General features: G+C 37.7%; 3 protein-coding genes, 3 long non-coding RNA genes and 1 other non-coding gene across 13 annotated transcripts in view; 4 read left to right on the plus strand and 3 right to left on the minus strand.

The window, feature by feature from the left end:
• LOC128888250 (uncharacterized) overlaps positions 1-969 on the minus strand; it is a 44,900-nt gene extending 43,931 nt beyond the window's left edge. For all 4 annotated transcript variants that reach the window (XR_008460216.1, XR_008460215.1, XR_008460217.1 and 1 more), the window contains exon 1: positions 833-969. This is a non-coding gene — a long non-coding RNA (uncharacterized LOC128888250). The remainder of the gene's footprint in view (positions 1-832) is intronic.
• Positions 179-14,840, plus strand: LOC128888249 (uncharacterized). 2 transcript variants are annotated; one of them, XR_008460212.1, is made up of 7 exons: positions 179-327; positions 507-688; positions 825-1,056; positions 7,282-7,542; positions 8,210-8,398; positions 11,532-11,907; positions 12,784-14,840. It is a non-coding gene; the product is annotated as an uncharacterized LOC128888249 (long non-coding RNA). The 2 variants fall into 2 exon arrangements; XR_008460213.1 differs by having other exon boundaries at positions 11,532-11,697.
• On the plus strand, positions 14,579-14,660 carry Trnal-aag (transfer RNA leucine (anticodon AAG)). Its single transcript has one exon. It is a non-coding gene; the product is annotated as a tRNA-Leu (tRNA).
• A 1,310-nt stretch (positions 14,841-16,150) lies between the features above and the next one.
• LOC128888192 (epoxide hydrolase 4-like) lies at positions 16,151-19,001 on the plus strand. 3 transcript variants are annotated; one of them, XM_054144860.1, is made up of 6 exons: positions 16,151-16,687; positions 17,207-17,331; positions 17,406-17,681; positions 17,762-17,919; positions 17,997-18,251; positions 18,327-18,514. In XM_054144860.1, the coding sequence occupies exons 1-6, from the start codon at positions 16,475-16,477 to the stop codon at positions 18,377-18,379; spliced, it is 1,080 nt and encodes a 359-aa protein (XP_054000835.1). In that variant the 5' UTR covers positions 16,151-16,474; the 3' UTR covers positions 18,380-18,514. The 3 variants fall into 3 exon arrangements, with proteins under 3 accessions (XP_054000835.1, XP_054000834.1, XP_054000833.1); XM_054144859.1 differs by having other exon boundaries at positions 16,152-16,687; positions 18,000-18,251; positions 18,346-19,001; XM_054144858.1 differs by having other exon boundaries at positions 16,153-16,687; positions 18,346-19,001.
• Positions 18,937-22,339, minus strand: LOC128888191 (organic cation transporter protein-like). The gene is made up of 9 exons (XM_054144857.1): positions 22,079-22,339; positions 21,112-21,395; positions 20,914-21,017; positions 20,691-20,845; positions 20,445-20,613; positions 19,983-20,308; positions 19,600-19,904; positions 19,383-19,519; positions 18,937-19,301 (listed from the first exon to the last, which is right to left on the minus strand). Exons 1-9 carry the CDS (start codon positions 22,098-22,100, stop codon positions 19,271-19,273), a joined length of 1,533 nt encoding a protein of 510 aa, XP_054000832.1. The 5' UTR covers positions 22,101-22,339; the 3' UTR covers positions 18,937-19,270.
• A 281-nt stretch (positions 22,340-22,620) lies between these two features.
• Positions 22,621-24,321, plus strand: LOC128888196 (uncharacterized). Its single transcript, XR_008460206.1, has 3 exons — positions 22,621-22,759; positions 23,187-23,263; positions 24,181-24,321. It is a non-coding gene; the product is annotated as an uncharacterized LOC128888196 (long non-coding RNA).
• Positions 22,780-27,373, minus strand: LOC128888190 (WD repeat and HMG-box DNA-binding protein 1). The gene is made up of 13 exons (XM_054144856.1): positions 26,762-27,373; positions 26,388-26,502; positions 26,144-26,295; positions 25,967-26,075; positions 25,640-25,882; positions 25,343-25,558; positions 24,988-25,269; positions 24,685-24,901; positions 24,393-24,617; positions 24,098-24,318; positions 23,792-24,034; positions 23,351-23,720; positions 22,780-23,285 (listed from the first exon to the last, which is right to left on the minus strand). The coding sequence occupies exons 1-13, from the start codon at positions 26,836-26,838 to the stop codon at positions 22,942-22,944; spliced, it is 2,814 nt and encodes a 937-aa protein (XP_054000831.1). The 5' UTR covers positions 26,839-27,373; the 3' UTR covers positions 22,780-22,941.
• Between the last annotated feature and the right edge of the window lie 49 nt (positions 27,374-27,422).

Genomic DNA, 27,422 nt, shown 5'->3' on the forward strand with positions numbered 1-27,422 from the left:
AACAGGAGACTACAATATTACAAAACTTATCGTTGCGACTCATATATTTTTCTGTCATTGACAGATAAAGCGGATTTATATTTTATAAAAAATTACTAATTATACATAATTGTGCTAATATTGGCAACATTTGCATTAGTGATCATTTATATTTTGCGTATGTTGGCAGCACAGGGACGTGTCACCTCGCAACCGTATGTCAACCACATTTGATTGAAACGGTTTGTAATCAATGAAAAATTGACATTTAATGATTAAATAGTGAATCTGTTCGAGTGACAGCGTGATATTACAAAAAAGAAATCAACGAATAACAGTTACTTTATGGTGAGTATCAGTTAAACAGTGTTGCAAATGCAGCACTGATGATAACTCGCGTATTCATTCTGAAGCTGATGCTTGTCAAGTTATATCCATTCATTTTATACGATAATTGCAATAACTACTGAGATTACTGTGTTATCCTTCTAAAATTTAGGATTCATGATTTTATTTTTCATCTTTAGATAAGCACGATATTTATTTTAATATAAAGTTTGTCGTACAATAATTTCATCTATTCCCACACGTGGTTTCTTAACCTATCAAACTACTCACGAAGGGATTCCAAACAACGTATAGGCCCTTCAGTTTCGTACTGTTCCGGTCTCCCAACAAATTAGAATAAAATACTACTCAAAGAAATCTAGTAAGTACATTCTCTCAAAGTATATTTCAAACGTTCTCGTCAAAAATACAAATACCTCAGCTTCGTGCATAGTGCAATGAATATCTACTACAAACCAAAGGTACTTTAAAATAGCAATAAAATGTAAATTTTGTAGGTACTCACATATTTTCGTATCCTGTACCAGTTGAATTTTGCGAAAATACATTGATGTCATGATGACATTGTCATCACAACCTCGGAAGAACGGTAATCATCGCGATAGGTAAGTTTCTACGGATCTACGCGACGAAAAATACCTCCCTGGCGCCATCTCACGCAACGAAGTTTAAGCAGAACGACGAAATCTTCTTTACCAGTGTTGCGGGTTCAGCCGGAAACTCATAAAGGTATACATCCAACGAGCCGCGATGATAATAATAATAATGATGACAACAGCGACAGATGTAGGACGCGTTTGAATCCCCGCCCAGGAACGCCCTCGAGGAGGCTATTGGCCCGATAACCCTAGCCAGGGAAAAGGCTGCCATGGCCGGCAGAACCCGGCGAACGATCCAATCAGAATTCGTGCCGGCCAAAACAAAAGGCACGCACCATCCTCGAGAGGGTTGCAAGTCTGAACAAATGAATACCGTGAACCCCCAGGGGGGTGTCGCGACGGTAAGGAGGACCGAGAGGGAGACGACGGATTCCGGAGTTTTTGATGTATTAAACCGTGGGCTCTACGTGACACCGAATGCTAAGTAGGGACCTTTGGAACACCACACGCTGGATTCGAATAGGCGGGGAGCATCCTCTCAAGGCGTTATTATTACGACTACCACAGTTATTATTATCGTCATCATCATCGCCGCCGCGCCAACGTACCCGTGGCTCGTTACTATCGTTTCGTCACGCTCGATATATATTAAACGGACGACTCGAGTGTGAACCACCGCGTCTATGATTCCAGCGACCGATAAGATTTCGATCTACCCTTAAACGCGACCGTCTTTATCTAGATACATTTTCAACCGCTCCTCGACGTCGCCCTATTACCAACGATTTTGACCCGATAAATCGTTGGCACGGTTTCACTGGTTGGGTACTCCGTGCGCCAATTTAATTCGGGGGATTATAACGCCGGCTTCAAAATGTTGCTAGCTTGAAATGGAGCGTTGTGGAATTCGGTTGAAACAATCACGCGATGGGGGAGGGGACTGGCTAACTTTTGAGCTTTATGTTTACGCGAAATTAAATTATTTAACGTAATGGTATTTTTATGGATAATTTACAGAGAAAAAATATAGCAAACGCGTAGGGGCTCGAATTGATTGAAACGTTTGATTAAACCAGTTATGGTCAAACGCGCTAAACTGACAGTAAACAGGACGCCCAGATTTGATATCACTTCCAATCTACGTTACACGTTACAGAAAGCTGAAAAACAAGTTTCTTATTCGAGGTCAAACTACTCGTTACGCGAGCCCCTAACATTGTCTACTTCGCGTTTACGTATACGCTTATGGCGTTTTTCCTCCGTTAAATGTCAATATAAACAATACCTTTCAAATTATTCTAATCTCTTTAATATTGTTGTAGACGAAAAAGTATAAATACTCCAAGAAATATGGAGTAGTCTTAATCAGTAAGCGCTCTTTTTCGAAGCTGTTTCATTTCATTTATAATTATCTTCGTCAAATTATTTTCCTTTATCGAAAAGCTAGAATCAGCAAGTAGAGAACGTAATCTAGCAATACTCGCAGCGATCAGGTTGCGCACCCTAATGTCTGCTACTTACCAGAAGTCAAAATCATTATTGTTTGTTTACAGCCTTTCTTTCGTGTGACTGATAATCGTTATCGTCCCTAAGGACCTATAATTTGGCTCCAAATTGACTGCTGGCGCAAGTCAATTAGGAAGGTTCCGAAACGGTGCGACGGCTGTAGGCTTCTGCTTCTCGATCTTCATTTGCAGGCATTTCGAAAGTGTCTCGTCACGTCCTGTCCCAACTTCTTCTGGCTACCGTTTCCTACTCTCTTAATCATTTACACAAGTCAGAATATCCGTAGAGCAAAGTACGCGTTATCTATGATCTACTCCTTGCTCTGCTCGCTAAGACGACCTGTGCAAACAGGCCCACATTTACCTCTGAATCGCTGAACCCCATCTAAAATTGCTCTCCAAACTTAGGGTCCACTTGGAAACGAGCTTCGAAAATTTCCCGTCTCTTTCCTTTATTTTAACCATAAGTTAAGAAATCCTCAAGTTGACCAAAGCTTCGTTAAATCAATGAAAATTACTTTGATTAAAACCATGCTTTCAACACTTTATTTATCAGGAGCCAACTTATGGGTATTTTAATTCCATTGTTTAGTTTCTGGAATTTATCCACTGTGTTGTTGTTCAGTTGTTGGAAACAGGCTTAACTTCTAGTTAACGTCTAGTTAACTAATGAAGAAATTAATGTCAGCCTAGATTAGCATGTGCTAATATAGAAAATTCTTTTATAAATGGTAGCTTCTAAATGGTAGATACAGTATTAACGTTCGTTTCTGTCGGTTTCTATTTTTCTTCGTTACCTGCTATAATTTTTTCGAAAGAATAACCCCCCGAAATAGGTAAGAAACCCTCCACAGAGTTTCCGCCATTCTCGCTATTTACCAGCGATGTTGCATTACCCAGCGTCCGGCAAACGTGACGAAATAAACGTGCCTGTAAGGACGCAGAGTGTGGAAATCAATTTGATAGACGAGTGTACGCGTGCCGAATTACCTCTACGTGATGTCGGACCATTTCACCATTTTCGCCATTATATTAACGACGAGACGAACACGCCGAGGCTCGACTTCCCGGCCCTGCAATGGTTACACACGTATCGTAATGTTACCGTGACGAACAATGGTAACATCGCGATCCAGGGCACGTTTCCACCCCGTGGCGAGGCAAATCGAGGCGGTGGCGGCGGCGCCGGCACTGTACCTCGTTAATTGAAGTCCGCCGGAAGACGACCATTTTCCAAATTTCATACTTTAGGTGGCCGTCTTCCTGCGCGCGATAGCGTCCGACAAAAAAGGTATTTTTGCGCGAATAATTGGCCAGAAATTCCACAATTTTTACGAGCACGCATACGGTCACGCGTTCGTCGCGCGATCATTTGTTCGAATTGCGTAATGATGGAATTCGAGAATTTTAAATGGAGGTAGCATCTCTTCCTAAGCCATTCGACAGATGAAATGTCAGCACTCTTTTATTTGGACAACAGTGTAGGGAACCAAGGTGGTTCATAGCGAAACTGTGTTAATTCAATCTGTTATCTAACCGACAGTGTTAACAGAAATGTCTTTTTATGAGATTGATATTGCTCTATCGTATCCTGAAGAGGATCAGCGAAATTCCTATTCGGTGTAGAAATTTTCCCGTTTTATTCTTCTTATTGCCAACAGAACATTTATTTCCATAACAAGTTTTTACTGCGTGCTAGTCTCTTTGCAGTACGAGATCCACTCTCGTAAATGAGATAATTAAATAATTTCAGAAAACTCGCTTACCTAATTAGACCTACCAGGTATAAAGGCGTAAAATCTTAGTTTAGGTAAGAGGCATGATAGATCCATCGATCTCCCGGGTTATTCATGGCGCGTAGTATCTAATGGAGAGTAGCTTGGCTCCGATCGTCCGTTGGTAAACATCGAACGCAGTTTCCGCGTGATTTGCGCGAACTGCTGCGGACTTCATTAAAAGTACGTGGCAGCCCTGTAGCGGAGAGTGGAAATATCGATTAATCTTTTTTTCGCGCTCGATATAATCCTTGACGGAACAAGGCACTAATCCTGGAGCTCCTGTCATCCGTCCTGGGGTTCTGGTGCTCCATCCGACGGATGAGACGGATTACAGCTCGTACCAAATTAACCTTTGTCTCCTCTCGCTCCACTTCCACCACACCGCATGGGCCCGATATGTCGAGTTTACACGAAAACTCACTCAACCGGTCGCGATAACGCGAAACTAAAACTATCCTTGGTGACACAACAGGTGTCCATAGAGACCCCGATACGGATCGACAAATCTTCCGGTTTACATGGTACGCCTCGTCGAGTCCATTTGCCGCGATCAATCCCGTCGTTTCAGCACTTCGAGCCCCGTGAAAGTGGATCCTGCGATGTCGAACTATTCGAACGAGGCTCGCTCGTTCAGCTTTTACGAGCGTAGGCAACGTGAGTCGTGTCGAAGAAGATGGCCGTCGTAGCGTATAACCGCCTCGGTAAGTTTAAATTCGAGGGAATTTTTAACTCGAGAACTGCGTAACGCAGATAGATCGAATTCCAACACTTTGAAGTATGCGTTTGTATAATTTGTATAAGGAAATATTGACGAGCAAAGGTGCAACAGTGCGTGGATCATCGATCCTACGCGTATGTCTGCGGGGTCGTCGCTACAACGCAGAACTAATCGAAACCAAATTATAATTTAACTCTCTATTATTACGTTCTAGCACTCCTGCAGATGGAAGAAAAAATTTAATTTCTTCAATGTAAAGAATGCTGTTTCGAGGAAAATGCGAAAGAGAAATGTTATTCACTTTTCTTCGACAAAATGGTCCTACTCACCCTGCTCCATAAGGTAAGCCTTCTGGTTTCATTACTATGATCCCAGCTTCTCTTCTATCTGCTCTACGAGTTTCACAAGCCAATTTTGTTATCACACCTTCTCTTTAAGAATATTCACCAAATGATTAATTCTTTTTACAGGTCTCAAATATGTCTACCATCCAAAACTACCCACCTAGACTGTCGATCCAGTCGGCGAACCGTCGAAATTCCTTCGATTTTATCAATAGTGCGAACAAACTATAGACGGTTAGCTGCTTGAGCGCTAGTCGAAGTGTCTCGAGAGATCTTGACTTCGATAAGATGCACACCAGTGACCACGAGGACACGAATTCTGAATAGAAAAATGTCCGTCACGACGTTTTCGTCTTGAACGTACAAAATGGCGCGGTTGCCCTCGAGGGGTGGTTACGCATGTATATTCCCAACCCCTCGTTCCAACCCCTACGATCCGTGGGGTGACAAGCACGTAACGTTATGTAACCGTATACATGCCTAAGATCCTGGAGGGTCGTCAGAAAATCGGGCTTTGTCGCCCGGCCATGTGTCCCTAATGCGACTCCCGCGGGGGGTCATTTCTATTCTATTTCCCTTTGGCGGGGTGTGTCGAGCTGGTCCCTCGCCCCCTGTCCCCGTGCACCGCTCTTATCGCGTATGGTAAATGCATCACGGAGGCCTCACAAGGGTGCCCTCTGCAGATTGACGTAAAATCAATGAACGAAGTCAATGGGTCTCTCGCTCGGTTAAACCAAAGGGAGAGTGGAGGAGTATTATAGGGGTTGAAACACCTCGTACACCCTGGATAATGTGCTTGTTAATTACTCGGTATCGCGGCTCGGAGAGCATCGGTAAATGGTGGAAGGAACCGCTCGCCCTACGAATCTCCGTAATTATCGCGAAATTTAGACTTCCCGCGTTAACAAGTTTCCCGCCTGTTAACGCTGAAAGCTTTCGAATCGTTCGCGCCTTTGTCTAGAAAATACAATGCGCGCGATAAAAGTTCGTTAATCTCTACGAATGTCTTCCCTATAAGAATCACATCGAAAGACAAGTACTTCCCAAGAATCGCTTGCGTAACTAGTAGAAATCAACGGGTTAAATCTCTCGATCGATTAAATGTGCGTGCGACTCGTCGCTCGGAAAGTTCGTCGTTGGTTAAAAATAAACAGTTCCCCTCGCGAGCAACTTCGCACTCGACGCGAAAGAACTCTTCATCGATCTCCGTCGAACGGTAACGGTCGCGAGGCAAAGAAAGGCGCAAAAAATAATTACTTAATGGTGGTATTAAAATTGAATACTTCCTGTCGAGCTGAACGAACGAAACACGGCGTATAATTAAAGCTCGAGTCGTTGCATAAGCGTCTACTTAAAATCGTACCTGTCACCGAACGAAAAGAAACGGACGGCTAATCCGCGACGTATGGAGAAAGAAACGCTCCATAAACTAATTTCTACGTGGGTTTATTTATATCCGCTGCGCGTGTAATCGACCCACGGCTACCGTGAGACGAAAAGAAGTATAGAAGGCTTCGCGTTTCAAAAGTGGAAGAGTCATCGTTGCTAACGAGACGACTGACAGTCGAGGCCGTTATTGACGTTCTTCTTTCGAGAACACCTTCCATCTTAGCGACAGATATTATCGACATTGTTAAGCCTCGCGATGCAGATCACCGTGTTATAATACAGCGGAATCGTTACCGTTAAATTGCGCGCCGCGTTTCAAAATCACCGACGCCTTTACCATACCAAGAGTCGTTTAGGCACGTAGGATTAGGCACGGGGTACTGAGATGAGCGAATGCAGTGGTGTCGTTTGCTTTACATTCGGTATAGAGATGACTTCAGGGCTTGCTTTTACCTAGCTTCCTTGCTTTCGTCGAAACTACGATTGGTAGATGTTAAAAGGTTCCCTCGATACGTCTTTTTCACTAGACTGTGGATTTTATGCATTTATTTATGCAGTAGTATAGAAAACCTTCTAAAAATATACACAATGTATGCACACTGTACCCCTTTTTTTTTGCAGCAGGAGAAAGATTCGCAGCAAAGAAATTCACATCTGTATTTGCGTACCCGCGTCACCGCGCTCGTGTCGGGATAAAAATCTCTCAAAGTCTTACGGGATCAGGAAAATGCACATTCCGTGACATTTCCTCAATCTCCCGAGAACCGGGACGTTCGCGATCGGTTCGCCGTGGCGAAGATCCGCCGGAGGATGTTCCGCCGGTCGGCGAGTTTTCCGCGGAAATGAAATAAAAATGACGACGAAATGCTCTCTTCCGAACAGGTAATTCCCGGTATTTCACTCTCGTTCCCTCCGCCTCCAACACAAGCAGTCGCGGCCTACCCCCATCGCCTCTCATCCCTCTATCTCCGCGCGGCCAACAACAACGGTGTCCCCATCAAGCTATATACCACCCCCGTTTTAGCCGCTCGCTCGTCCCGTCGCTGCCGGATTGCTTTTTGTTTCGTGCTTCGTGCCTCGTCCTTTGTTTCCGCGAGTCGCCGCGAGGAAATGACAAACAAATGAGCGGCCGCTCTCTATAACGTCTACGCTCGTCGCCATGGCGATGCCGACGCGGCGATCGCCGTTTTTATCTCAACGACGACCGGGATAATAGCCGTGGAGTATTCTGAAACTCTACTGTAGTGTTTAAAACGTTTTTGTAGAAATATATGCTGTAGAAGAGGGAGAAGGTATTTTTCTACGGGGATGTGTTATGTCTTCAATGTTGGGACTTGGACTGCTGGTGCCCCTTTGGCTCAATAGTAATACTTTTCATAATTTCCTTCTGTGAACAGTTACGCACTGGTTTTATTTCTGTGTTACAGTTTAAGCCTAAAACGTCAGCTTTCTCCCTGTTTTTTAATTTCTTAAACTTCAAATTTAACCACCCTTGCACCTGTATCAAGAAATGAGTGTCCAATCGCTAACCGCCAAAATGTAATTTCAGGGGGGACGGAAGATTCACTTAGGAAGGAACGATCATATTCAGCACAAGTTATCCTTCGCGATACATCCATGGAGAACAAAATGGAGTCAACCTCGCGGCCCCCTGCTCAATGTTAATGCTGGTACAGGGTAGAGGGAATTGCTGGAGCCATGGGGGCGGCCGTGTGTGCCATTCAAAGTCGATGAGTAGGTGAGCCATGAATTTTTCTCTTGGCGGTCTCCGTAACTATCGATTGTGTTTCAAAGTCGATTGTGTCTCCATTATGCCCGCGAGAGAGAAGGAAAGTAAGAGAAAGCAGGGAACCCCGGATGCTAGGAGCAGAAAACGAGGGGTAGAACGGGAAAAACTGAGAGAGAGAGATAGGGAGAGAGAGGTTGAACCCTAAAGTACGGAACGTCCAATTGACTCCGCCATATTGAGTTTGGTTCTATGGGCTCTCGAGTATATAGGGCTCTTGGAATCGAGACACGTTATACGATGGTCCGCCTCGTAGAAGGAGCTTCTAGGGTAACTTCGTTATGGGGTTTCTACGTGACCAAAATCCGCCTGGATATGGAACTGGCGTATGTACGACACGCGTCTCCGAAATGCATATCGCCAAAATTCTCGATAATATATTTTTTCGTCTCGCCTTTCTGCAAGTAATCGTTTAAAATATGAAAATATGTAGTATACAAGAACAATGATGTTTACATAAGCGTCATTACAGTACAGGGTTCTTTACTTTGAGTAAACTTTGAGTAAACTTGAACTTTCTTTAGATTGGCTACTCCAATTGGGGAAACTACCCTTACTTGGAGCAGCTTCACATTTGCATACACACGGTAGATAATAATATACATGACAAAAATGATTGATATGCATGAAAAAATATACTCTGCCTCTTTATGTAAACAGTGAATTCAACCAACGATAGATTGATTTAATATTTTTCGTTAAAAATTGAGTATCTTTAGAGTATTATTAGACGTCATCAATTATTCTTACCGCTCCTTAGATCTATAAAGTTTACAGAAAAATGTAGCGTAAAGTTGCTTTCCCCGTAGTTCGTCCAGAATCCAATTCGATCAAGATTGCTGCGGTAACTATCGTTTACCCCAAAAAGTATCGTCACGAGTTTGCCCGCCAGGACTCGGAAGAAACCCGACAGGGACCATTGTCGCTCCCTGCTCGCGATATGTATCAAATTATCCTTATAATAGAAAATGGCGGCAACATTACACCTACCAGGTGTTATGCTAGGCGCCAAAGAACGGTCCACGGTATGAGGGCACAATGGATTATAATGCGCTCCGTGCCGCGTACAATAATGTCTCCACAATACCGTTTTTAGCTACAATAGGTGTTGCTTTAATGGGAGTCTGGTTACACCGAAACCTTTTAACCATCGTCGCCGGTTTTCCCGCGCGTGTAAACAGCCGCGGCAACGATCGATCGGATCTTTTCCGAAAAGAAACCAAAAAAAAAAAAAAACGTCTTTCCCAGCGAGGTCAAGAACACGACGCTAAGGACGGTTTTCGATATTCTGTATCGTTTTTATCTGCGGAAACCTCGGGACACGTATCGGCTACTTAGGATAGCAATCGTACAAATACCTCTGGTCACCTTGAGGAATGCTGTAATTCGACCAAGACGATTCGTATCTCGAAACGTCCTGGCTTTGTTGGGCGTTATAGTTTGCAGTTGTTGTGAAAAAAACTGGAAATTTGAACTGTGAAAGAGAGTGCTTTGGTACCCGTGGCGGTGCAGTTTCCGACGGACGAGCGCGTCTGTCCTTGCCAGCCTTCCACGAACTTTTCACTGTTTATGGTTTTATTCGTGGAGAGTAATCGCAACTTTCTTATCAATTTTTCAAATATATATGTCACTAGGTGAAGGCTATTTAATAAAAATTTCGAACAAATTCCATAGAGTAACATAAACGAGAATATAATCGAAGTTCTGCTGTATTTTGTCACATTATATCGAATCAAACCGACCTGAAACTTTTCAAAATTTCAAATAAATACAATAGAGAGATCAAATCAAAGCTTACAAATTTGTCAATTCACATTTGCTATCTTACGGAGGAAGCATTATTCTACATATACCAATTATTTTCATTGTGGAATAATTTCTCTTGCGAAGTAATATTGTGTACACAATTCTTTATCTTGTAGTAATTGTTCGAAACTTTCACCCAGACGATAATTATGCCACGTATTTTGATGGGCCCTGTACGAAAGAAAAGAATGAATTTTTACATGGTGCACGATTTATCACGCTGAAAAAAAAAAGACAAACTCGCGAGACGGATGAAGGAATGACCGTTGAAGCGATGTTCGTTGGTTTGCATTAAAGCGAACTTGCACTCTAAGGAAGCACATTGAAGCGCAAATCAAAATGCAGTCGCTACCGGAAGAGTACTCGACCAGTTGAAGGGCCCTTCGCTATTACTGTGGAGGACTTCGCAGTGCTTGACGAATCACTCACTAATTGCGTTCGTGACATGGCCCAGAACTAACAAACGGTTTCTTCGCTTGGAAAGTGTCGACTATTTTTTCCTTCTCCCTCCTGCCGTTCATGTACACGTCCTTACATTTGACGCGAACGTTGTTAAATTACAAAAGCCAAAAGAAACGGAAACGCTCGTAAAAAAAACTTGCACGCATCCTGCTCGACGTATTGCCTAATCCAGAAAGAAACAAAAAAGTAACACGTGTGCGATACGCGAAAATGATCGAATCGGTGAGCGACCCAGGTGAAGTGGATTTAATTTCGAAAGCAAAATTACACCTGGTTTTCGAATGAAACGTCCGATAGACTGGCTCGCTACTATTCTCTATTGTCCTAATGGGGGATAATCGTAAGACTCTCCTCGAGAGTCTCATTACGGGCCAAGGACCCCTTAATGGCTCCTATGAAACTCATTGGCCATTTAACGCCGAGGACACGACGAGAAACGCTGAAAGATTGACGAGCTCGAGTGCGAATTTTCTCGTCAATCATTCTCGTTTTCTGCTACGACGTTTCCCACTCTTACAAATTATTGGAAGGATACGTACAAAAATTGAATCATTCGCGCGAGCTGTACATAATGTTAAACCCTTTATCTTTCTTTACATTAATCACGCGAAAGAAATGTATCAAGAATAATTCCTGGGAATTGAATTAATAGAAATGAAATTTGTAGGAATTCGTAGGAATTAAATCAGTAGGAATTGGTAGGAATAAAATTCGTAGGAATAATTTTCGTAGATAATTAAATTATTAGGAATAAAATTTGTAGAAACAAGAGGAATGACAAAATACATCCTTTAACATTTGTTATTTTTTGTTCCAGGCTGGTTAATTGGGAGAACAACATTTTAAGCGTAGCTATGACGGGTGGCTTGGAGAAACGTCAGTCGCATCGCGCTCACAACTGTATCGTATTTTCATTATCATCAAATTGGACACGTAGTACAGCCACGAATTTTAACAATGGCAGCCTCACCATACTTGCCTACGTACGCCCGACACCCTTTATACGGTTCCCCTTGCGGAAACGCGACGTCTCCATGGTTACAACATTGAAACCCCGCTAGGGGATGACAAAATGGAGAGGCGCATTACTCGGTCTGACAAAGGCGAAGTAGAATCGAAGAACTCCTTCGACTACGTACTTGCACTTGTATTTGAAAAGTCGAGACGCGTATACAACCCGGTTAGAGAGACTGGTAAAGTTACGCGCTAATGCACCCGCGTGATGATTAAAATTACTCGAAAGAACTCGGGCGAGAGAAAAAAAGAGGAGCCCCTCGAGGACGCTCCTGACACTATCCGTGAATTGGCAAATGCTTTCGCGAAAGCACGACGGGAAAGTTGCTGGAGGAAGAGCAAAATTCGAAAATGAGAATGTTTAGTATATCTTAAAGAGAATGGCAATCTTTTTAAGCTATTCTCATGGCGAGATACAGTCTTTCACTACTATTTCACAGAAAACAATTACATAACATTTCACTTTCCAACAGGTACCAAAAGTCGCCATTTTCGAGCATCGTCTTTCTCTCATTTATACAGCAAATGGTCTAACTATAAAATATTCTGACACGATAACGCGATCAGATTGTTACCACGACAAAAGGTGGTAAGATGACGATCGGTGTGTGTCCGCACGATTTACGTTAACACCGTTCAATGGCGCCCGCATTATCGCTATCTGTCATCGGAGATCCATCAACCCGTGGGTACAGACGAAAGACCGTCGCATTTGACAATGCTCGACTTGGAAACGGACGAAGATTGTATCTTCGCGCTTCCTGCTGCACGGTATCATTGCCAGCTGAGAGAAATGCCTATGAGGGTTACATTCGAATGGTTCTATCCATGGTTCCACGACGCATCCGTGCTCTGAACTCTAAACAGACAGCCTATCACAGAAAAAAATGTTTCTACATGTATCTCTGATGATATACATACGACCCTCTGAACCGAGTGTACTCTTCAGTACTATTTCTCTCAGCTCCCAATGATGGCCTACCAAAGCTATTGAGGTCTTTAACACCCGCAACCTCTTAAGTCCAACAGCTACTAAACATTAATCCTTTTTCCAGGGAAAACCAGCCAGGAGAGGCCAAGTTCCAACAACTAGCCCTCTCTTCGTTGTTCAATTCGTCCGGAACAAATAGTTGAAGCACCATTCAACTCCATACTACGACGGTAGACAGTTTCCTCTCGTGTTATTTCGAATTTCGATACGACGACCTGCCATTCGTTGCCCAAAAACGGAGTAGAGAAAAAAAAGAAGTGAAACAATGTCTACGGCTGCTCTATAAACAAAGGAGGATCGTCGAGCAAAATGGCGACTCGATGCACAGGCGTCTAATCCCGGATGAGACGACGGATGTGACGGTGGCGGGTGGAGGATGACGGTGACGAAGGTGGAAGCGGGAGGCGACGCAGACACATCTCTCGGATTACGTCTTAACAAGCTCCACGACGTTCATTTGTCTTATCCGCTCTCGCTAATGCGACAGCAGCTGTTGAAATGATTAATTCACCGCGAGGATGCTCCTACGCCTTGTTCAGCGGTGCGCGGTCGCGCTTGTGCGCGCGCGCGTGCACGACCACACACCAACCTTCCATTGTGATCGTGGTCTCGATTAATCAACTCCCTTATCGTTTCTATAAATACCGTCAAATGTTTAATTAAACGTCGCCCGCTATGGCATTCGTTCGACGCGAACTTGTCGCGCCTTGTTGTCTCGCGAGCGTCGACTTAACTCATTTTTTTCTTGAGCTATGCCAGTGCCTCGGATATTGATAAAATTGTAATGAAAAAATCCGACGAGAAGTTATCTACTTCAGCTTCATTTATTTATAATTAACTTATAAGTATCTCCTGGTGTACCCAAACTTGGTACTCCAAAAACCACCTGTCCGCTATCGATCAATTTTTAATTCATTCCTCGTAATTTCGCATCAGGCATCGCGAGAACGATAATGTTTCCTAACGCTGTGTCAGGAACAAAGCCAGAGGAAACCTTACGAGAACCCTTTACGCTTAGTCAAAACAACGTTCATGGCTCAGCACGAGATCTGATTGGATTAACTTTCGATTTCCATTAACCACCTGTCATCGACGGGGAGCAGGATCGGTAATTGTCACCGATCGATGACTAATCCGCTCTGGAATCGTTAGTATTCGCTGCGCAGTGGCGCTAACTGACTCGATTATAGCCCCGAGCCCGCGAGAACAAAGGACCACCAACGCGACAATTGAACTTCATCGTGCTGATATAAAGTTACAAATCTGAAGGGAGAAAATGAGAGGCGAATATTAAGTCGGCGTACAAAATGGCCGTCACGAGGCGCGAAAAAAAATAGGGATGCGATCGTTCCTCTTGCTTCCATGCACCACATGCTGGTTCACGGAGTACGGTGCGCGTGGGGCAAGAGTGGTAACGCGTTGCGCAGACGCCAAGTTGTACGGATCGAAGCTCCGCCCGGAGACTGCCTTTGTTTAATCCACTGCACCTACGCCCACGACATGTGGCCAACAAACTACGAATTGTCTCACGGCGGGATCCTAATCTTGCGGTGCTATATGCTACAGATGACAGAAAGCACGCTGCGAGGAGGAACTCGATGACGCGAAGTATTCCTGAAAGTCTGAAGGTACTTTTGGCTTGAGAACTTAAACCAATGGCAAGCGATGCCACTGCAAACGTGGAAATTAAGAGACCAACGATTATTAGGATAAAAATTAAAATAGCAAATTGTATAATGTGTATTCAGAATGTTTCGTTTGTATTTGATATATACAGTTATGGAAGATATCTGACAATAGGTGTATGAATACAGTATATATATGCTGAAATATATGTTATGAAATATTGTATGATATCTGGTAGCGTGGCCGAGCGGTCTAAGGCGCTGGTTTAAGGCACCAGTCTCTTCGGGGGCGTGGGTTCGAATCCCACCGCTGCCAATTTTTTTTGTACCCTCAAATTGTTATGTGTTTAAATCAAAGTGATGTCTAATCTATTTTTAACATTGAACATTACAGCAATTGTATAATATACTAATACTCAATAATGGTAGATCAATTACATGTACGACTGGAGCACTAAGTGACATTACTTAAACTTTATAATAAGTTATCAATACAATAAAGAGATTATTTTTTAATTAATACGTAGCATTTCATTTAAAACTATTTATGTACATGTTACTTGAGTAAAGCATGTATTATATCTATTAACATGTAATAGAACTCATTCTGAAAGTGCTATAATATGTATTTCGTTACATCTCTATTACATACGTTGAAATTCACTCTCAAATCAAAACGTTAAACGCATATTTAATAAATAACATTTTCTTCTTTGAATGTGTTTACCATTTTTTAAAAAAAAATAGGAAATAGCACCTATAGCATAAAAACGTTTATTGTGGGCTGTCTTTTAAATATAGATATATGCTGTCGGCTTTTTAAGAACTTTTTCTGCTCATTAATTCTTCCGTACATTGTTTAGAGTCTAGCCTTCTTTTAAAAACATTTAAACTATCACACAGTCTCTTGTGAGTTCCCGGTATTTTTGCTCAAACGAATAGCCATCTAGCGGCGAACAGCCGAACTAATTTCGGAGTTGGGTCAGCGCCTCTATCGGGAAAACGTCCAAGTTTGTCCTCGAATAGTTTAAGCTGTCGCAGCTAGATGGCGTCATTTCAATTGTATTTACCGACATGATGGTAATGTACCGATAGATGTCGATAAATACTATGTAAATGGCGCCATCTAACGGTGACAGCTTGAACTATTCGAGGACAAACTTGGGCGTTTTCCCGATAAAGGCGCTGACCATACTCCGAAAATAGTTCGCTATGTCACCGCTAGATGGCGATATTAATTTTCCGCGGGAAATTTGAATTTCTTTTTATTTAACGAAAGTTCATTAAAAGCATTTGTAGATTATGTTGAACCCCGAAAGACATGATAGATTTGAAAAATCATTGAAGATTCTACAATATATGTTAATGTACAGTAAGAATATTAGATAAAGCGACTAAAATAATAGAACTACTCATGTTCAGCTAATGCACGCATCGATCCTTTCTTGAGGATATCAAAAAATCGTATAAAGTGCGTATCATGTTTAAGAAAATAAACCTAATAAACTTATATAAGTCATGAATTATTTAGAAAACAATCAAAATAATTACTAAGCGATATTTCATATTATACAACAATTTATCATCTTGTTGAAACGACGCATGATACAAGATCAAAGTACACTCTCGCAATACCTTTCAAATGTATCATCTTTCTCAGAAATTCTTATCCAAAAAGCCTCCTACAGGTGTCGTAATACTTTCGGGAAATAGAATTTCGAGAAATGAGTACCTAATACCGTTACCCTTAAAATTCATGTTGACGTTGAGCATCAAGGACCGATAAGAGGCTACCGCACTTCACACGATGACCTCTACGATCGTGTACATCGAAAGCGTACAGTCGAAAGCTGTAGTCAGTGACGCATTGTCAGTTTTAACGAAAGCATACAATTCACAATCCAAATTTTATTGTCGTCGTGAACGGTATCGATCCATATCTTTAGATCAAACACGGGAATCGTTCGAATCATTGACCGCCTCTGTGAAGAACACGTACCTTTTAAAACGTATCGTCAAACGTAGAAAAATCTGTTGGACTTAGTGTATGGATCGAATAAATTTGAAGTGAAGAGATATTTAAACACAGGAAAAGAAGAAAACGATTTCTTATTTTTTTCGCAAAGAATTATGACTACAACCGACAAAATCGTTCACGTATCAACGTGGGAAATAGTTAAATTACATTTCTTCTCTTATGTATACGGTTCGTATTTAATAGTGAAACGATTTCTTAAGTGGTCCTGGGACCCTGCGAGGTTCTTCATGATGCAGCAGCGGGACAAACCTCCGCCGTGTTTAGTAGACAATAACTTGGGAACGCATTCTTATGTGAAAATCAAAGTAAGTCAAATATAACAGTTGTTTTTGTTCATCCAATGGCGCGTAGCTAAACTACGATGGAAAGTCCAAAACAATTTATAAAAATAATCGACCTCTGATAACTCTTTACGACATAGCTTCGCGATGCACACGTTCCGTTTTGATTATTGTAAAGCGATTATAGTATTTTTTTTTTTTTAAGGAATTTAAATTAAATTTTGTAAAGCACAAACTATTTATAATTTTGCGTTATAAAATTAAGCGAAGTGCCCAAATTGAATTTAAATAATGAGAAAATTAAAAATTAAGAGAAAAATTTAAGCATCTGAAAAATACATGTCCATCATTATGACAAAATGAAATTCGAATTGTGTAGTTATTAAAAATTGAAATTTTATAAACGTGATCATATATCCAAATAATTCGCGTAATCGTTATTATAAGATGATTATAATAGTTATATTTCTTATTTTTTTAATAAAATAGAAGTAATGGAAATGAAAATTTTATGCGGTAAAAATTTGTTTTTTTTTTTGGTAGAGTACAAAATTTCATTATGTAGAAGCTGGAGATCAGAATAAACCACTTATATTGCTTCTACATGGATTTCCTGATTGCTGGCTATCTTGGAGAGAGCAAATACCATCCCTTGCTGAACATTATAGGTGTGACATAGTAACATTTCTGTAAAACTATTACAGCATTTATATCCATAGAAATAATCTTATAATTTAATTAGGGTAGTAGCAATAGACATGAAAGGATTTGGGGATAGTGATAAACCTACAACCAAACGCTCCTATAAAATTAAAATCTTACTTGAAGAATTAAAACAATTTATTTTATCTCTTGGAGTAAAGCAATGCATCATAATTGGTCATGATTTGGGAGGACTTTTAGGATGGTACTTGGTTGCCCTATACGGGGATATGATTTCTAAATTTGTTGCAATTTCGTGTCCTCATCCTAATTTTTATTGGAATAGAATGCCTGGTGATTCTGCATTCGACTCAAAGTATGTGGATTGTGTTTCAAAAATTGTTAATATATAGTCATAATCATTACATATATTTTCTCATTAATATTATTGTTTAGTTGGATACACTTTAGTCAATTACCATTTCTTCCTGAAATTGATGCTCTTAAAGAAGATTTATCCATTATAAATGATACATTTCGACATCTTCAAGTAGACCAAACAAATACTGGAAAAAATTATGTGGAAGCATACAAATATGCATTTAGTAGAAAGGGTAAATAAATTAAAAGTTGTAATTGATATCGTTTATATATATTTGAAAAATGACAAAAATGAAATGGTTTTTTACAGAAGATTGGACAGGTGCAATTAATTATTATCGAAATCTTCCTTTTGTAAGACTCAATACTGAGTCTTCTGAACAGATTAATACTAAAACTTTATTTATAATTGGAAATATGGATCCACTAGTAACAATTGAAAATATTGTACAAAGTTCTGAATATGTAGAAAAATTTAGTGTAAAAGTGGTCACTGGAGCACAACATTTTCCACACCAACAAAAGCCAGATACAGTAAACAAAGCAATTTTAAAATTTTGTATGGGTAAGTTACTTTTTTTTATTACAAAAAGTTCATAAATTTATCATACGATAAATCATTCATATGATTGTAATGTAGTAAACAAACTGTGTTTTAGGCACTACAAATACTATAGAAAAAACATACTCTAAGAGTATTATGTCTTCTTGGTTAGGATCCTTAAGTAATACTGTTAAGTATAGCAACAATATGTTTGATGCTGTTCATAGAAAGACTAGTGGAGTAGTGAATGGTTTACCTAGTAAAGTATTCTATTTAGGACAAACTACTAATTAGGTTAATCAAACAGCAGTGATTAAACATAATGAACAATGAAGTTTAATGCTCAGGTACTAGTTTATATTTATTGAAAAAAAATTAAGTAATTATATTATATAGTTGTCATATTTTAAAGTCACTACTTATTTTCACGTTACATATACATATCGGAATTATAGGTTAGGTTTAGATAAAACGTTTTAGCATTTTTTACACAAACAATTCACAAAATAGTTAGCGTACGTGTATATTCGTTATTTAATAATGTAAATAAATAATTTTTTGATTGTATGATAAAACATATGATATGTATATGTATATAAGTAGTTAATTTTTTATGCAAGCTAACAAACAATGATCTCTTAAAGGTATGTTAAAATACTTATCATAATACGTTTAATTAATACTGTAAATAAATAATAATCGCAAAGAATGAAAAAATAGATGTATATATTAATAATAATTATAAATACAGACTTCATACATTGTAAAGTATATCATTACATATATATACAATTATCCTGTGCTAAGTTTGATACTTCAGATTTAATTTTTCAATAAATTTAGTCTTTCATATTCACAAAATATTCTTATCACAATACAATACTTTTTTAGAGATTACTGATTAAGAAATAAATAAAAAAATTTTTATACATTTTTATGTAGTGTGAATCACCAATGAAATATTAAATTCATTTTTTGTTTACCTTTGGTAAGATCAACTTTAGTGTCATAATTTTTCGTCTTTCCTTTAAACGGATTCGTTACTTTCTTATACTTCCTCCAGTTTGCTTTCTGCAATAAATATTAGTATTTACATAAAAAATAAATCTAGTAATTTAACTAAAATTTTATAATTTTAGTGTTTATACACACTTTCCAAAATTTTCACCATCTTCGATAGTATCAGGTAATTTGCAGTTCATTGTTTCTGGTAGCAGTAAACACAATGCAGCACCAAGTAGTGGTCCAACTCCAAATATTACTGGAGGTAACCAAGGTCTAATTTTTCCCTGAAAATAAATAACAAATTCAACATAATTTTAATAAAGAATACATGAACTAAATATATAATAATTATAAAAAATATTACCATAGTTGCAATGTAAGGTGCAATCATGCTCCCAGTTCTTGCACAAATACTTCCTAGACCAATTCCAATATTTCTAACTACAGTTGGAAATGCCTCACTACTGTATAGATATACTGTTGGAAAACTAATTGCCATTCCCGCAAGACCTACTGTAGCTAAAGAAACTGTCCAAGTTGAATTTGATATCACAGTTAATAAGAGCAAGCTCAAGCCTGATAACATATTACCACATATTAATATCCTTAGACGAGATACACGAGATATCAAACATAAAACTATTACAGTTCCAGGCAGTTCAGCTGCAGCTGGAAATAATAAACTTAATATTAAAAAGGTATATTACAGGTTTATTTATATGAAATGGATATCAAAATCAATCTTACCTGATATAGCAACATTTACAAAAATATTGCCATCTAGGTAACCCATATATTGTGCTAATCCAAAAAAGCAACTACCACAGACAAACCAATTAATGCATATACAGATGGTTTTCCTTCTTAAATTAGTTGTCCTAAACAAATGTGTAATATTATATTTCTCTTCATTTTTCGTACGGCGAACACTCGCATTATTTGTATATGTTTCAATTGCTGCTTTAACATTTTCGATTGGTATCTTATTTCTACCAGCTGCTTTAACTAAGATTTTCTCTGCTTTTAATAATTTGCCAACAGCAAGTAACCACCTTGGTGATTCAGGTATAATCCTGTTGTTAAGGAAAATCTATTGAAAACAATCTAATTTGATGAACACAAGCAATTATAACAAAAAAATTGTTCATTTAGTACCAGTTAATATCATGTTAAAGGCTATATAATACACTATATAATCGTATTACATACCAATAATAAGACAATAGAAAAATTGATGGTATAGAAACTGCCATCTGAAAACTATCCCACGTACGCGTCAAGTACGAAATTAAAGGGTTCATTAAATGGCCTAATAAAAATGGCACATGAAATAGAACTGACATAATTGAACGCCATTCTGTGCCTACAATCTCCATAACTGGAATTAATGTAAAAGATTACTTTGCAACGTATTCAAAATAATAGTACGACGTTTTATTATATAAAAATACTTACGCAAAACAAAGCTAACAAGCATGGTACCACCTGTAGCTACAGCAGTAATGAATTTAAATAGTAAAAATAATTCATACCATGGAACAAATGCACTCATAAATCCGGTTAACGACTGTAATGCTATTGCGATCATTAAAGGTTTTTTCCTACCAATTCTGAAACAAGATTTATATTTATAGTAATTTGTCTTTTTTCATGTGCACGTATATCTATGTATATATACCGATCAGCCATTATACTGAACACTAAATTGCCAACAAGAACTCCAAACATTGTACAAGACTGTGCAAGATTTGCTAGTTGTTCCCTATCACAGACCAAGTCCCACTGAAATAATTCGCGATTAATGATATATTCTTAAACGACATTTAATATATATTCTGAATATGTGTTCATATACAAATTAAGAAGTTAAACTCACTTGAGTTATAATACTTTCTTTAAATATGCGTTTGTCATACTTATATCTTGTGCACTTCTCCATAGTGTCATTTCCTACATTTATATAGCACTTCATTATCGTAGATTCATTTGTCGCAGACATTGGTGCGGCACATGAAAAATTAGTTGGAGGTGCGAGAAATATAATTGAAAGTTGATGCCAAGCGACTGGAAATTTTACAAGGGAAAGTGCTATGGCTATTACAATGTGCCATGGGCCCATCACACCCATAGCATTTTGTACTACATCAAATTTGAGGTGTTCTGAAAAGAATACCTTGTTTCAAATCCCTAAAATATTAGGACAAAATTCTATATATTAACAACAATGTAACATTTTCCGAGATGAATCTCCTAACGCTCCGACCAGCCCTCCTTGAACTACACTATTAGACGCGTCTTTCTCGAAACCGGTTTTTTAAAAGTGAATGGATGAATTCCTTAGTAGAAGTTATATCCACCTAAATAATTAATATATCTTAATCAATTTGACAGGAATATTGTTTCAAATATATACTTTTAACGTATGTTATAGATATTTATATTTGCCATTAAGTATCTCGGAAAAAAATCTTCAAACAACGTTCAAGAAGTAAATTGTTAAGAAGTAAATGTTTTTAAATTATAGAGCATGGAGCTCAAATATTTTCCCAGGCGCATCGGATCCCTTCGAACAACATTTTTCTATGAATGAGAACTGTTTAATATAGTTATATCGCTTCAGTGATACGTTTCGTCGTGAAATAAACAAATCATAAAAGCAACTTTGATTAAACAATCTTCAAATAACGTGCCGAAGTGGAAATTGAATATTTCGCGTGCGTATCGCGTTGGTGCAATTTAAGCCGCGCGGTCAGTACCGCAAACTTGAATGTATATTTAGATTTGGTCGCGTTTCAAAAGCTAAAATGAACAAATGTAGAACCACACCAAATATATCGACTTACCTTTCATCGCCCTTTCAAGCATTATGTCCACGTGTTTCTATTGTAACTTTACTTCGATGTGTCCAGTTTCTGTCGCTGCACAAAGCTACGCATATCTCGAAACTTTCACCACTTTCGCATTAAGAGCCTCGAGCTGACTAAAAAAATCTTAAACACTACTCTCTGTTTTAACGATCTATGACAAGAGATCCCAGAATAAGCGACGTACATCACACACGTAGATTTAAAGTGACTCAACTAAAAAAAAAATTTTTCAGAGAGGGCAAGACTATCTATGATAAACTCACAATTCATAAATATGCATACGTTTCAAATATGATTTCGTTTGAAATTTTAAAGGTGATGAATAGTCATGAATATATCAATAATATTAATATTATTATTATTAATATTATTAATATTATTGATGAGATGCAGAATGAAGTCAACATTCAATGGAAGTTTGAATTTTATCAATTGTCACAGTTTGTTGTAAAAACGAATGGAACTTGTTACATTACAGAAATCTAAGAATAGATAAAACTTGAAATACTTTTGTAACGATACTAAACTATCATTAGCAGCTGAGCAGAATAACTCTACAGTGTACACTCGGTTTAAATGAGTACGTTCATATTGTCAGGCCTGCAGGGTACGTACGAACCGCAGTGTGCTAAACTCACTGACTGAAAAAAATAGAAGGTTAGCAACCCAGATATTAATATAGGAAACAAGAATTCTATTTTCTGCGTTAAAACAAGATGCCTTGATTTCATTTCTTACATTTGACAGTATAAAAACAATCACATTGACGCGAAACAATAAATAATATTAATCATACAACTAGAAAGTATAAAAATATCTTCTGCACTACGGGCGGGTATTTATTTTGTAAATGCAAATGAGCTGAGTACTTTACTCGAAGATCGTTTCGGTTCATTTTGTTCATTCTCGGAACTCAATTTCCTTTTCTTCGGTTCGGAAGAACTGTTGTTTTGACGAGCTGCATCTTTTTCCTTGTATCTTGCCAAAGCAGTTTTTGTCAAATCTGTGGGACTCAATTCGGGAAATTCTTCCTGTAAGCTTTTCTTGTTTTTAGCATACCAACCAACAAATGTCTCTTTTTTAGGTCCATCTTTCGGCTCTTTTGTCTTCGATTTTGCTGGTGCAGACATTGGCGTTGTTAACTTCAGGGATTTGTCTGGGGTAATGTCTAAACCAGCCAATCCTGTTGGATTTAATAACCATTATGAATTCGTCTTGAATGGAAAAAGTAAAATATAATGACGATACCTTTTGTTGCTGGAGAATTTCCGCTCTTCAAGAATGGGTTACTTCTTTTCATTGATAAAGCGTCAGCCATAGATAACGGCTTAATTTCTACATCTGGTTTTTTCTGAATGGTTAACGAAATCGTAGGTTCTTCGATATCATTATTTAGAAACTCATCATCACTTTTAATACCATCTGTATTAGTATCCTGATTTTCTTTTTCCTTCTCTTTTTCTTCTTCTCTCATGTCGGCAATTGATTCTAATTTATTTGACAAAGCAACTCGATTTATTCTTCGCGCGTACTTGATCGCCAATTCTATGACTTTCTCGGATGCGATTTGCTCGCATAGTTCTATTGCTCGATAATCCAAATTATTTCGGCAAGCAAGCTAATTAAATAAAATGAATAAATACAGGTACTTCTCTAAATTTTATACGAAAATATGAGAATAAAATGTACCGCGAAGAGAGCCAATACTGCTTCATTTTCTTCTGAAGGATTGCTTCCCAATTTCCATAATTTTAATTCATTTTCTGATTTTTCGCTTTGACGTTCGCAAAGCGGCGGAACTATAGACACTTCAACGATTACAGGACGCGGAGTAGTTGGCGGATAATGACTTCCTTTACATAAAATACAGCGAACGATGCTTTCTTTTTCACTTATTCCGATTACGAAGAAATGATCTGCTTTGCCCTTAGACTAATTTAAATTCATTAATTAAATATATAATATATAATGCTTATAATGCAATATAATTGTTACCTGTTCATCTATATCAGAGTTAACTTTCCACAGAGACGAATTTTTATTATACACTTTAATAACATCATCTGTATCCATTACAGCAGGAGATCCAAGATCAGTAAGTCCTAACCATATAAGTTCTGATAAAGGTGATAATGGAAGAGGCAGTGTTCGACTACGTAATGTTAGACCACAAATTTGAATCCACAATAAACTCATACACTGATCACCTGATGCTCCTATTTAAATATTTTTATCGTATCGTAAAGTTGTTGAACAAAATTAAAGAAAAATAAATAAAAAAAAGGAGCACCTATTCCATTATGATAAGCAATTACTAAAGCATTTTTAAGTCCATTCATTGCAATTACAGAACCTGGCAAGGCTATGATTTCACGTTGAGTGCCTCCTACCGTAAAAATTCTTAAATTTCTCCTAGATGTTGCAAGTGCTACAAAGTTATCCCCAGCAGCAACGCAATGTCCTTCCTCATCTTCAGGAAGATCTACAAACCATTCCTTGTTCCCAGAACCCCAACCTATTTTCAAATGAATTATTATCATTTTTAATTGACCTAATTAAAATTCATTACATGTAGGACAAACCTTGTAATGTTATTACAACAAGCTTGCTGTTTGTATCGTCGCTCGATGGACAATTCAATGCAAGTGCTTGAGGTGATAAAGCTGCTATTGTATGTCTTAAATAATTATTAATGTGCATACTACGGTGGATTGTTACATCGTGAAATTCAACTTCAATACTAGACTCATCTCCATCTTCAGAAGTGAAACACCTCACCATACCAGTATCATTCCAGACCTATATAAATTCATAATACTTTTAATGACCTCTGTAGTATCTTCTAAACACAGATATACTAATATTTTATCCGAATAAAATATTACCATGAAGCGAGATAACAAATGTACGGGAGAGGAGCCAGGTTGAAATGGTGGTTGTAAGTGAACTTCGGGTGTAAAGATATTCGCATCGCGTTGTTTTACAGATTCTACATCGGAATGACTTTTTTGATCATCTTCGAGATCTACGGATGCTTTAATTTTATTTATAGATATAACATTGTCTCCATCATCGTCTTCATCATCTGGCACGCAGACGTCATTTTCTTTAATATCGCCATTTGTTTCTGACTTTTCTTCACTGCTTGATGGAATTTCACAAAATATCTAAATAAACAAGAAAATAAATGAATAAGTTGTACAATACTAATAATAATACACATATTATTAATATACTTACAACATCAACACATCCTAATTGACCTAAAGAATCACAAAATGCAATTTCATCTGGCTCATCAATATTCCAGCATAATGAAGTAATTTTAGCATTTTGTTGGTGGTCAATATAACCAATTAAGTTTTTAGTTTTAACACTCCAAACAATTATTTCTCCAACTACAGTGCTTGCAGCTAATAATGTGCCACATTCAGAGAATTTACAAATACTAATATCCTGTATTAAAAATGAAAACATTATGAAATATTTATTATTTAGTTTACTTCCTTAAATAATAAACTTAAATGAAAAACTTACGTTTTTTATGTTAATGCACTTTAAGCGAAACAATTCCTTCCAAGAAGATCTTTCCACTACAACTACATCTTTCATATGGGGATATGCAAGGTAACTTCCATCCTTAGCTTGAAATGAAGGCACACAGTATGCTTTTGCTGTAAAAAATGAGTTACATTTTGGTACAACATTATGCCAAATATTTACGACATGTTTATCTTTGATATTCCACACTCGTATTGATCCATCCGCACTTGAGGATGCCTAAAAAAAATATTTCATGCTATTACTACTTAATAAATATGAACTAGAAAAATGAATAGCAAAATATATATAAATATACTTTACCACAAACTCTTCTTTAGGATCCAATGATAAACCTAATATAGGAGCTTCATGGCCTACGAGCTCTGTGTTAGATGATGTTTCAATATCAGTGATTTGTATTCTCATATCGCTTTAAAATAAATAACATATTAACATATCAATATAACATTATTGAAACAAAGGGTATATATTACATACCAAGATCCAGACACTATAATATTGCTTTTCTTTGTTGTTGCTAATGCTGATACAGGTGCTGAAAATCTAGTAACTATTCCTTCTTTTTCCAGATCTGGATAATTAAGGATTTGAACTGTATTATTATCATTACCCACAAATATTTGTCCATTCTGTAATTATTTAATTATTAACAAATTTATAAGGAATTATTTACCAACAACCTTAATAAATGTTTTTAATAATATTTAATAAGAATTTATACCTTTGATATTACTGATATAGATTGCTCTGAAACACAGCTTGCAGCTGGATCATCGTCCATTAAATTTAACCAGAATCGAACATCTCCATCAGATCCACAGGTAACAAGGCCTTTTCTAAAATATAAATAAGATTAAATCATATCTTACCTCCAGAAGTACTCTTTTCGTTTTTTATTCTTTTCTAGTGTGTCAACATTTTCAGGATTTTTTTACTTGTTCTTAACAAAATTTAGTATATACTGCAATTAAAAATCTTAAGCCAAATTCTATTATGTATTACACAAAAACAACAATTAGTACTTGAAATGTCAACAGACTGTACTATTAAAGAGTTTAAAACAATGTTTTTTTTTATCGATATATTTTTACTTACTTCTCACCAGTAAAATAACAAACATCTGTGTGTCCTTCTGGATGTGCATAACGCATAGGTTTTTTTATCAATGGCATCTTTTAAACAAATCTCTGTAACGTGTATTTATACAATAACTAACTTTACGAATCTCGCATCGCAAACCTGTCTCCCTTTTTACACATATTTTGGCGCGCATTCTCGATTATTTCTTCGATCAAAAATTCTACAGATTCTATACTTATGTATCATAAATAAGTACTATCTCTTGATTTCAATTTTTATCGCGATCATGTTTCTATTTCTCAATTTATTCTTATGTAAAGATAAAGTCTACCTAAAATAAAATTATATTTACAAGTGCAAAGGGACATAATAATTTTGAGAACAAATTTGTTACATTGCTGATAGATAAATTTAATCATGGTCAAACGATTTATATACTCGATATAAAAAAGATAATGTTATAGCTTTAAAATGTTTTTGGAAAACGTAAATGATGTTACATTTTGCATAATGATATAAAAATAAATGAAATAAAGCGTGGATATTCTAGTAAAATAAAAAACTATAGAAATACTTCTAAAACAGTCACTAATCTAGGGAATTTATTAGTGTTAGAGCATCGTTCTGAAGCACATGATAAATTCTGTTTCTGCTACTATGTTCTGTACGTTTGATA

The sequence above is a fragment of the Hylaeus anthracinus genome, unplaced genomic scaffold (genome assembly GCF_026225885.1).
Source record: "Hylaeus anthracinus isolate JK02 unplaced genomic scaffold, UHH_iyHylAnth1.0_haploid 11989, whole genome shotgun sequence".
NCBI lineage: Eukaryota > Metazoa > Arthropoda > Insecta > Hymenoptera > Colletidae > Hylaeus > Hylaeus anthracinus.

Excerpts from the sequence above, each read along its gene's own strand:
- LOC128888192 (XM_054144858.1), top strand. The coding sequence starts at position 16,475 with ATGACTACAACCGACAAAATCGTTCACGTATCAACGTGGGAAATAGTT. Across the intron at positions 16,688-17,206 it reads ATTCTTATGTGAAAATCAAA|AGTACAAAATTTCATTATGT; the intron begins GTAAGTCAAATA and ends TTTTTTTGGTAG. Across the intron at positions 18,252-18,345 it reads AATTTTAAAATTTTGTATGG|GCACTACAAATACTATAGAA; the intron begins GTAAGTTACTTT and ends ACTGTGTTTTAG.
- LOC128888191 (XM_054144857.1), bottom strand. The coding sequence starts at position 22,100 with ATGCTTGAAAGGGCGATGAAAG. Across the intron at positions 21,018-21,111 it reads AAGAAAGTATTATAACTCAA|TGGGACTTGGTCTGTGATAG; the intron begins GTGAGTTTAACT and ends GAATTATTTCAG. Across the intron at positions 19,302-19,382 it reads GATGGTGAAAATTTTGGAAA|AAAGCAAACTGGAGGAAGTA; the intron begins GTGTGTATAAAC and ends TATTTATTGCAG.
- LOC128888190 (XM_054144856.1), bottom strand. The coding sequence starts at position 26,838 with ATGCCATTGATAAAAAAACCTATGCGTTATGCACATCCAGAAGGACAC. Across the intron at positions 26,296-26,387 it reads CTATATCAGTAATATCAAAG|AATGGACAAATATTTGTGGG; the intron begins GTATAAATTCTT and ends AAATAATTACAG. Across the intron at positions 23,721-23,791 it reads CAGTATTGGCTCTCTTCGCG|CTTGCTTGCCGAAATAATTT; the intron begins GTACATTTTATT and ends TTATTTAATTAG.